Source organism: Hemitrygon akajei, chromosome 10 (genome assembly GCF_048418815.1).
Source record: "Hemitrygon akajei chromosome 10, sHemAka1.3, whole genome shotgun sequence".
Classification (NCBI taxonomy): Eukaryota; Metazoa; Chordata; class Chondrichthyes; order Myliobatiformes; family Dasyatidae; genus Hemitrygon; species Hemitrygon akajei.
Window position 1 is genome coordinate 177,063,148 of NC_133133.1, and position 11,391 is coordinate 177,074,538.

The following is an 11,391-nucleotide window of genomic DNA, read 5'->3' on the forward strand; positions in this document are numbered from 1 at the left end:
TGAAAAGTATGTACTGTATTCCTGCTGTCAGAGTAGAATAGTAATCAATAGCAAAATGATCCTGGGAATGAAAGGGATTTGATGGCTTTGAGCCTGTACTGGCTGGAGGGGGTGGTCTCATTGCAACCTACTAAATATTAAAAGGCGTACACAGAGTGGATGATGTTGGAGAGGACGTTTCCAATGGGGAGTCTAGGACCAGAGGCCACAGCCTCAGAATAAGACATAGCTTTAGAACAGAAATGAGAAAGAATTTTGTTAGCCAGAGAGTGGTGAATCTGGAATTCATTGCCACTGGTCATGCTGGAGGCCAAGTCACTGGGCATATTTAAAGCAGAAATTGATAGGTTCTTGATTAGTCTTGGCATCAAAGTTACATGGAGAAGGCAGGAGAAGTTGAGAGGGATAGTAAATCAGCCAGAGTGATAGAGGCAGAATGAAGATCAGAGTGAGATGCAGGTGAGAGTATCATGGCGAGAGTAGAGGAGATGTCAAGCCTCTGCTTCTACTAACTAGTTTTAAAAACTAATATCTGATTAACCTTCTTGAAATTAATGACTCAAGTTTGTGGTCATGATTTTTGAAAAATGGACAGATGTCTGGCGATAAGGAATCATTCAGACTGCCTTGTTTATATTGATTAGACCCTGCAAAGGCAGTGTGCTGTAGAACTCATGGGGATACAGCTGCTGTAGCAGACCCTGGGCAGCAGTACAGCAGTCAGGATGACAAACATTTCAACTCAGTATGAGACACCTGTTTTAATGTGATTTTAAATTATTAGTGTACAATAGGTTTTGGGTTCTCAGAGTTATGCCCAGATTGTTTATTTTTCTGTCACTTCCATTCTTTGGTGAAGAAAATTCCACTGAAACATCTAAATGATATAATAAGATTACAAAATAGTTAAAGATGCTGCATATCTTTGTCATGGAAATCTGTATCATTAAGGACCCCATCACCCAGGACATGCCCTCTTCTCATTGCTACCATCAAGGAGGATATAGGAGCCTGAAGACACACCCTTAACATTTCAGGAACAATTTCTTCCCTTTGCTGAATTTCTGAATGAACAATGAACTCATGAACATTACCTTACTGAAAACTGATTCTGATTCTAAAGAAGCTGCATCTCTTTGTCATGGAAATCCACATCACTGAATAAATACTTAAATTTAAGGAATATTTGGGACTTGGATGGAGGCCAAGGAACAAACAGGGAGATAGGGGCAGGTGAACAAGACCCCACACCTTGCAGCATTCCTTGAGATCCTGGCTGTTCAGTGATCTAACCCTGTGCATCCAGACCTTGTTATATTGTTTAAACAAATATGTTGACTTCAGATTTAAAACTAAAACTAATATCTGACCTGTCCACATCTCTGCCATTGGTTATATGCAGTCATTGTTTGTAACTTCATTCCAGAAACTGGATCCGGTTTTTGACCTGGGCTCCAAGACACAAACTAGAATCCAGTTTATTAGCAATGACACAAGTCACGAAATTAATTGTTTTGTGGCAGCAGTACAGTGCAGACAGAATAAATTAGTATCAGTTACAATAAATAGTGCAAAAGAGAAATAGGTATTGTTCATGAGCCTTTGAAAGATCTGATGGTGGAGGGAATAAACTGTTCCTAAAATGTTGAGTGTGGATCTTCAAGCTCCTGTACCCTCCTCCCTGATGGTAACAATGAGAAGAGGGCATGAACTGGACAGTGAGGGTCCTTAGTGACGGATGTCACCTTCTTGAAGCACCACCTCTTGAAGATGTCCTTGACGGTGGGGAAGGGTATGTCCATAATGGAGCTGGCTGAGCCTGCAAACCGCTGAAGTCTCTTGTGGCCCTGTGTGTGCACTGGAGCCTCTGTACCAGATGGTGATGCAACCAGTCAGAATACCACTGTACATCTGCAGAAATTTGTGAATATCTATTTATTTTGCATAGAATAGGCACTTCCAACCCTTCAAGCCATACTGCCTCAGCAACCCCCAACAACCCTGATTAACCGTAACCTAATCACCCGATAACCAGTTAACCATCCTGGTATATCTTTGGACTGTGGGTGGAAATCAGAGAACCTGGGGGAAAACACACACATTCCAAGGTGCGGACCTATAGAGACTTCTTACAGATGATGACGGAATTAAACTCCGAACTCCAATTCTCAGGGCTATAATAACATCGTGCTAACTGCTACAATACCTTGGCACCTGATATTGGAAATAGTTGGTATAATTTCCCCTTAAGATCTGTGAAAACTTTAATCAAAGCATCCCGTAACCTTCTACATCCCTGGGAATACAATTCTAATATGTTTACATGTGTGCTCACTCCTTTTAAGTTAACCCTGCCATTCCAAATGTATTTCTGATAAAGCCACATGATTAAAGAAGAATAAATAAGCAATAAATATCGAGAACATGAGAGTCTTTGAAAGTAAGTCCATAGGTTGAGGGAACATTTCGGTGGTGTGCTGAGTTCTCTGGTTCAAGAACTGATGGTTGAGGGGGTAAAAGGAACTGTTGCTTCCCCTCTGCCATGAACCCATGAACACTACCAAACTAATCCTCTTTTGCACTATTTATTGTTGTAGCTTATAAGTTCCCACTAGATATTCGAGGTTGGGTGAGCAGGACTGAAACAGAATTGCTATGTCTGTGCACCATGATGAGTTAATCATAAAGCACAGCAGCACACACAAAATGCTGCCGGAACAGCAGGCCAGGCAGCATCTATGGAAAAAAGTACAGTTGATGTTTCGGGCCAAGACCCTTTGGCAAGACCTGTACTTTTTTCCATAGAAGCTACCTGGCCTGCTGAGTTCCTCCAGCATTTTCTGTGCATTGCTTGGATTTCCAGCATCTGCAGATTTTCTCTTGTTTTTAATCATAAAGCATACTACTCTTCTTCTGCCTTTTTAAAGACTGAGCTGTCCTGTCTTTGCGGAGAATGGTGAAGCCATCAGGAAGGAGATAGTGTAGCCTCAGGACCCACACCACCAGGTTCAGAAACAGTTATTATATCTTAACTATCAGGCTCTTGAAGCAGAAGTCGGAACCCAGTTCAATCCTGCCCTTGGGTGCCTCCTGTTGGGAGCTGACACACTCTCTGTTCGGCTGTGCTTGAGTTTCTGTGGGTGCTCTGGTTTCCCCTACACCAGTGGCTGGTGGCCACTGTAACTGTCAAAAAGAGAGTCTGCAGGCAGGCAAGGGAGAATAGATAGCAAGGAGTAAGGAAAGAGAATAGGACAGAGGACATTTCTCTGTGGAGAGCTGGCATGAACAGAATGGGCTGAATGGCCTCCTCCCACATCAAGCAAGTGAAAAGGGGAGGGCAGTAAAATTTGAACTTAACATCATAACTTGCATATAAAAAAATCTAGAAAGTGAAAGTGTGCTGAACGTTAATTGGTTCACAGCCTCTCTTTACACTTTCGTGGTGATTACTTTTATCTGTTTCTTTATTTTCAATAAGGGTTTGTAAACAATTTCAAGATGTATTTTTTTAATGTTCAAGAGAATCAAATGTTCTGAAAGAAAAGAGCTAGTAATGAGAGAGAGGGTAGGAGATCCCTTGGGTGTGTTGCCTCAGTTAGACATAAAATAGCATTTTTGCAGTGTCTTTTTTACATATTACCTCTTGACTCAGTGGTGCAGTTCTGATTCCTTGCCAACCTATCCCAGAGGTTAGGAATCTGTGGAAATGAGTATCGGCCAATTATCAGAGCTGAACCAGACAGAAGCCTGCACAAAGGTTGGAGCTGAACGAATGTAGCTCAGCCAGTGCTGCTACCAACCACTCTCATTAAAATCATTAGTTTAATTAACAGCCCATTGAAGGTAACAGTAAAGCTTTGAATTTCTCTGTCTGCAGAGCTCATCCCTCACATTTAGTGCCTCATGAAAAGATTAGAACTATAATGTGGCACTCAATTAGAGAAAGATGTACAAGTCGGTCCTATGCTAACAGAAGGTTTACCCAGGGCAACAGCTATTCAGCTTTGTTCACTTGGCAAGGTGTAATTAATTCCAGGTATATTTTCCGATGAACACACAACGGCCGGAAAGATTGTTGTACAAAAGGACTGACTCCCAGTTATAATCAGGCTAAATAGTTATGCAAAGATCAGTAATGGAGCATCTCAGGAGACCCACAGCCCCAGACAGGAATGCACACAGCCAGCTGCATAATTGATGCAAAAACAATGAACTGCGGAAGCTGGAGGACTAAAATAAAACTATTTTTTAATTGAGTCCTCTTTTCCACGAAAGGTGATGTTTGGCATTGAGCCTGTGATTCTCTCAGCAGTTAGGTGTCCATATTCCTCAACTAGTTTCTCCCAAATCCCATAAGACATAGGAGCAGAATTAGGCCATTCAGCCCATCAAGTCTGCTCCATCATGGATGATTTTTTTTCCTTTAATTCCCTGACAGATGAAGGCCAGCATGGTTAAAGTCTTCTTCACCACTTTGTCTACCTGCGACACCGCTTTCAATGAACTCTGCAGTTATACTCTGAAGTGCCTCTGTTTCATTACATTCCCCAATGCCCTGCCATTAATGGCATATCCTACACTGGATTGACTTTCCAAAATACACTACCTCATACTTGATGATTTCCATTTGCCAATCCTTAACTGATCAAGATCCCCTTGTAATCTTAAGATTAGCTATCAATAACACCCCCCAAATTTCATGTTATCCACTAACTTACTGATCAGGCCTTGAGCATTCAGATTTCAAGTTTATTATCAAAGTATGTATACCATATACAATCTTGTGATTCATCTTCATACAGGCAGCACAAAATAAAGAAACACAATAGAATCCATAAAAAATACACACACAACAAAGACAGTCACACATTCAATTTGCAAAAGAGACATTAGGCAAATTGTTTAAAAAGCACACATAAATAACACACAGAACATGAGCTGCAGAGTCCCCAAAAGTGAGTCCATAGGCTTCAAAGTTAGTTCAGCACTGAGATGAGTGAAGCCTGTACAGGAGCCTGATGGCAGCAGGGCAACAACCACTCCCAAACCTGGTGGTATGGAACCCAAGACTTCTGCACCTCCTGGCCAATGGCAGTAGCAAGAAGAGAGGGAGACAGTGAAACGCAGGCAGACACCTGTTCATTTTTCTGTCTTGGCCTCAAATGATTTTAATCGTACTTGATGCTTCAATCGGCGTGGAGAAATGGAGCCGAGCACAAGGTTATCTTCCGCATTTAGGCATTGACACAGTCTCCTTCCCCAGTGATGGCCATCCCGGCTGTACCTGCGTTCTCAAGTGTCTAGTTCACTGAATCTCACAGGAGATGTCAAAATTGCCAGTTTGTTCAGATGGTTCAAAAGTACATCCCGTAAAGGGAAATTACAGGCTATGGACTGTAGCGGTCACAGTTCAGAGGAAATATATCTAGTAGAGTAGCAGTTTTGTGAGCTGCCTGCAAAACATGGCTGTAGGTCACCAGCACCATCTTGCATCAAAATAACTTCATAGATAATAAACAACAAGTGTCTCAACATCCGATACCGATCCCTGCAGCACACCATAAGTCACCAGCCCCCCATTCTGAGAAACAAGCTTCACCACCACCCTCTGCTTTCTACCTCCAAGCTAGCTTGATTCCACCTAACTGGCTCTCCCTGGATTCCTTGGGACTTAACCTTCCAGACCAGCCTGCCATGTGGTTGGCATATTGAAGGCCTTGCTAAAGTCCTCATCTACCTTTTTGGTTACCTCTTCAAAAATCTCTCAAAAATTGTCAAGCACGACTTCCCACAAACACAGATACGCTGAATCCTCTACAGTGTTAGTATCCCTGCCAGTTCAGGAGCCTCGCAGACACCACTGTTCTAACTCTACTACCTCTAACATTGCTGGAAATTGGTTCTCCCGAATGCGTCAACACAATCGTTTCACTTCTCAGCTGCTCCAGCTGGTTGTTCAATACAGGGCTTTTTGCATGGTTCTCTGCATAGGTACATTCCAATGAAACAGGGAAAGGATGGTAGGGTACAGGAACCGTGGTGTACAAAGGCTGTTGTGATTCTAGTCAAAAAATAAAAAGGAGTTTATGAAAGGTTTGAGGTTCATCCTACCAGGATGTGAGACACCATCCCTCTGAGACTGAGGTTTGAGGTCTGTCCTGCTGGGGTGTGAGACACCATCCCACTGAAGCTGAGGTTTGAGGTCCATTCTACTGGAGTGTGAGACACTGTCCTATTTATGCTGAGGTTTGAGGGGGGATCTCATTGAAAACTACCACATGTTGAAAGGACTAGACAGAGTGGATGTGGAGAGGATATTTCCTATGCTGGGGATATCCAGAACTAGAGGCCACAGCCTCAAATTTGAGTGGTGACCTCTGGTAACAGAGGTAAGGAGGAATTTTTTAGCCAGAGAGTAGTGAATCTGTGGAAGACTGCGGTGGAGGCCAAGTCCGTGAGTATATTTAAGGAGGAGGTTGATCGTTTCCTGACTGGTCAGGGCATCAAAGGATGTGGCGAGAAGGCAAGTGTATGTGGGATCCAGGATCAGCCAGGATGGAATGGTGGAGCAGACTCAATTGGCTGAATGGCCTAATTCTGCTCCTATGTCTTATGGTCTAATAGAGGGGTGGGCAGAGTTCGAGGGGCTGAATACCCATTACTTGTGTACACTGGTCTGATGAATAGAGGGTGGGCAGAGTTCAAGGGGCTGAATACCCATTACTTGTGTACACTGGTCTGATGAACTAATAGAGGGGTGGGCAGAGTTCAAGGGGCCAAATCCCTTTACCTGTGTACACTGGTTTTGGGTCTTGAGTGTGGCTGACCATGTTGCAAGGACAAGATCAAAGATCAAAGTTCAAAGTAAATTTATTATCAAACCAACTTCCACCTGTAATGTTTGATAATCCTTGCTGTTGGATAGAATGTGGGCTGATGGGTGGACTGAAGTTCCTCGGGGAAGGGGTGAACAATGGGATTGGGATGTTGGGGCTGGAGTGTTGCTGAGTGATTCTCCCTTTCTTTGAGACCTACATCATTACAACAGTTTGTGGTTTTGGGACAGTTTGGGTAGACAGCATGTACAGGAGAAGAGAAGCAGTTCATGGTCTGCAGAGCATGAGGAGCTGGACGACACCAAAGTCTACCTGCAGGTTCTAATCTCTATGCTAGATTTGGAGGAATGACTACATACATGATGATCATCTGAAAACTGAAAATTCCCGAATGGGTGTGAATCTGTATTTAATAATTTAATCCATAATTCTCCGAGGCATTGGAAGTTTTCCTGGAGTTTGGGTTGTATTTATGCAGGTGCAGTTCCTGCTTTTGATTAGAAAATCATGGTTAGATCAGCCCGCAGTGCACTGGGTAGATGTAATTGGATTAGCTGGGAAGAGGCACAAAGTTCCTTTGAAGAGATTAAACTGACTGACAATTTTATAATTAAACTTTCCTAAACAAAGGGAGTCCAGGATGAGGCATGCCAATCAGAATCAGCTTGCCTGTGCTTGAGAGGCATTGGAGTTGACTCAGGATTCGTGTTGAGCACGATCGCTCTATTTACCAAAATTAAATAAATTTGCTTATTTGAATGCATTTAATGAGTTGCTTTCAAACGTGGCAGGGGATGTGGGGCAGTAGGGTGTGCATGGGGGTGGGGAGGTGGTTGCACTCTCTGAGACAATGGTTCAGCATCCTGTTCTAGATTCATTAGGGTTGGATCTTGCTTTAGACTTTAATTGGTTTACTGGGTCTAATGGAGATTTGTGTGTTAGAGATATTTTGGCCTTTTTATCAGTTGACAGCAGTGACGGAAGCTGCCACTCATCACCCTTCAATGGGATATGATTTGTATTCTCAGGGAGGAGATAATTAAGCCGATGAGAGTGAGGCCGGATGGAACGATGGGTCCGTTAGAGGAAGCGGCTAATGAGTTCACCAGTGACCATGATTCCACATCAGATTCTGATCAGGACGAGTAGCAACAGAGGCTTCCTTTCTCCGATTCTGCCAGTTCGGGAGGTACTTGATGGATACCTAGACCAAACACAAAGTTTCAACCTAAAATGCAGATAGTACATTAGATCACTTCTTCAATGCTGGCACCAACTGAACAGAACAAGCAAAGACTCCTCTTGTCCACAGGCCCAGTTGTACCATGATTCCAAATATTGCCAAAGTCCATAACCAGTAATGTGAACAGTGTGCAGAGGCCAACATGTTGTGACAGAAGGAATGGTGTCCCTGATTGAGGCTGGGGAACCAATAGGAATTGATGTTGTATTTGATGCTTCAAAACCAGAACCACAACTCTGTACACTTAACTGATTTCCTAAGCTCTAAACCATCTAAACTGTAAGAAATAATTCAAATTTACATTGATGTTTCAGAATTTGTTGTAGCTGATTCATAATAGCAAAAGCATTTCATTTAGAGAAACAGCAGCCATTTTGCATACTCAAAAGGTTCTACGATTGTGTTGCATTAATTTATTTTTGGTTCTGTTGTTAATCACGTTTTGGTCTAATGCGCGATACTTTTGAGGTCTATGGCTGTCCTGAGAGAATAGTCGAAGGAAACATAGAGCAAACAGCAGTGAAGTATACAGTGAGACTGAGGAGCAGGTCTGTGCCTGCTTTTTGGTGATGTGTGGCTCAGTAGGGGAAGCCTACATCTTCTCTGGTGTTCCCCACACTAAAGGATGGGTTTAAATTTAATTAAGTAAACAGATTAATTGTGTGTTTCAGAGATGGGAGGTTTGACAAATCAAATGTATGTATAATGGCCAACAAAGAATGCAGTGTTAGTGTTAATGAAAAATGTGCACTGAGAGTTTGTGCATGCACATGTATTCATACTTCCAGCAGCATACGATATTAGGCATGCTTTAAAATCAGCTCATAAACTTTGTAATATTAACAAGCTTCTAGAAAATGGGAAGCAATGGCTCATGGGTTAGACCAAGGTTAAGCCTAAAAACTCTTTAATTTTAAAATACATGATTGTTAACATTTTAAAGGTGAGAAATTACGTTTCTTGTAATTAGTTTTCTGAAAAAGTAAAAGATGAAAATGACAGAGAAAACAACGTCTTACACGTCTTATCGTACAATTAAACATGAAAAATCATTACTTCAGAATGAAAGTCCTCTCAAGGATTTGCGGATTTGCCTGGCAAAAGGTTGAGGATTCTATAATGACAGATCACAACACAATTATCCATGGGTGATTTCCTTTCGCTGTCAACCTTAATCACTGGCTGTTGTAAGTCATGCCTTTGTATGAAATTTGCAACTAGTGGAAATAGAAAACTTGTGTATGAAACTTTAAACACTTTTCTAGCTTGTGATAATTAAGTAAGGTTTTGTGAATTTGGCCTCCTTCACCCTGTGCTATTATAAATCAATAAAGTGATTATTGAATGTAGATTGGCCTGCCAGAGTTGATTGAGAAACAAAGTCCTCATGAACTTGTGTTGTAATTAAAGATTTAATACAGATGAGTCACATGAAAATGGGGACAGGAATAGTTCACTGGGTCTGGGTCCATCAAACCTTCTGCAATCTTCAGTATCTGATCAGTTACACTGGCTTCAACTCTCCATCAGTTTCCCATCACCTTCAGTTCCTCAAACTTTCAAATACTTATCCGTCACCATCTTCAATATATCCAGTGATCCAACCTCCCCCACTGTCAGAGAAACAGAATTCCAGAGATTCAGCTCCTTTTGAGACAAGACATTTCTACACCCAGGCCCATTCTGTTCTGTATTGCTATGTTCTGTTTAATTTCGTGACATTTGAACTCAATTCCTCAACTAATAAAGACAAACGTGGGATACCCCTTCTTTATCCCCCTGTCAGCCTGTATAGCCACTTGCAGAGAGCTGTGCACTTGGACCCCAAGATCCCTCTAAAAACACATCTCACACTTGGGTGCATTAAGCTCCATCTACTATTTTTCAGACCATTTTCTCAGCTGGTCCAGATCACTTTCCAAGCTTTGATAGCCTTTCTCACTGTCCACTCTGCCCAGAAAAGCCAAAGTTGAATCCAGTTGGCAACTTCATTTGGAGTGCCAAGCAACTTAACCTTTTGGACCAGCCTCCCATACAGGACTTTGTCAAATAGACTTTAGGAAGGCCTTCATCAACGTTCTTGGTAATTGATTAGACATGACCTACTGCATGCATAGTTATATTGACTATCCCTAAAAGGCCCTGTCTATCCAAATACATATACAAGAGATTGCTTCGAATACCTTCCAATAATTTACCCAGACTGATGTCAAGCTCACTGACCGGTCATTTTTCTGATTATTCTTGGAGCCTTTCTTACACAACAGAACAACATTAGCTGTCCTCTAATCCTCTGGCACCTCACCCATGGCTCAGATTGTTTTAAATACCTCCTCTAGGACCCCTGCAATCTCTGCATTTGTCTCCCACAAGGTCAGAGGCAACACCTTGTCAGGCCCTGGGGATTTATCTATCCTAATTAGCCTCAAGACAGTTAGCAGCTTCCCAGCCATAAGAGGAGGTCCATTCCTTATGCAGGAATTTATCCCAACTAGAAAGTGGGATTCTATCATGGAATAAATTCCATCTAGGATAAATTGCTGCTGACTGATGGGACAACAGTTTAACAATCTGCTTCTGTTCATCCATTGACCTGTCTTTCATAGCTTGGGCTCTGAACAGTGACATCCCTTCACCCAGCAGCCCCAACTGAGGGAAGCATTAGGATAGGCTTTGGGTGACCTTGGGGAAGGGGTGTCTATGGGCCACTTGTGAAATGGAGTCTGGGTTACCAGTAGCCACATTTTCCTTCACATAAGGAATAAATATTCCTCCAAATCACAAACATTTTCAAAATATCAATGGTGGGAGTTCATTCTGGGACTCGAGGGGTTTGATCTGGTCCCTTCCCTTTCCCTAAAACCCCTGGTCAAGGATTATCTCCCCCCCCCCCCAACCCCCGAAACAACTCATATTCCACCTGGCTTATCTGCAGCCTTGTGTCATGAATACGGAACTCGTCAGTTTCAGGTAACGATTCCACCTCTGTTCCCTTTCTCTTTTCACTCCCCCACCCTCCAATCCATCATCCCATATCACCACATCTTCTCCTTCAACCAATATCCTAGTAAATCTTCTTTCCACCCTCTCCATTGCTATGAAAAGGAGGGCAGAGAGCATATGACTTAGGAGCAGAAATAGGCATTTGGTCCATCAAGTCTAATTTGCCACTCCATCATGGCTGATTGCTTATCTTTCTGAACGCCTTCTCCTCAAAACTTTGATCCCCTTACTAATCAAGAACCTATCAACTTCTGCTTTAAATATATCTGGGATCTCATTGAACTCTATTGAATATTAAAAAGGCCAAGA

At 42.4% G+C, this 11,391-nt stretch overlaps 1 protein-coding gene across 3 annotated transcripts in view; it reads left to right on the forward strand.

Moving 5' to 3' along the window:
* The window catches only part of ric8b (RIC8 guanine nucleotide exchange factor B), a 133,002-nt gene extending 123,574 nt beyond the window's left edge, over nucleotides 1-9,428 (forward strand). For all 3 annotated transcript variants that reach the window (XM_073059811.1, XM_073059810.1, XM_073059809.1), the window contains one exon: nucleotides 7,865-9,428. In XM_073059811.1, the coding sequence (XP_072915912.1) occupies nucleotides 7,865-7,985 (121 nt within the window). In that variant the 3' untranslated portion in view covers nucleotides 7,986-9,428. The remainder of the gene's footprint in view (nucleotides 1-7,864) is intronic.
* Nucleotides 9,429-11,391: the final 1,963 nt, after the last annotated feature.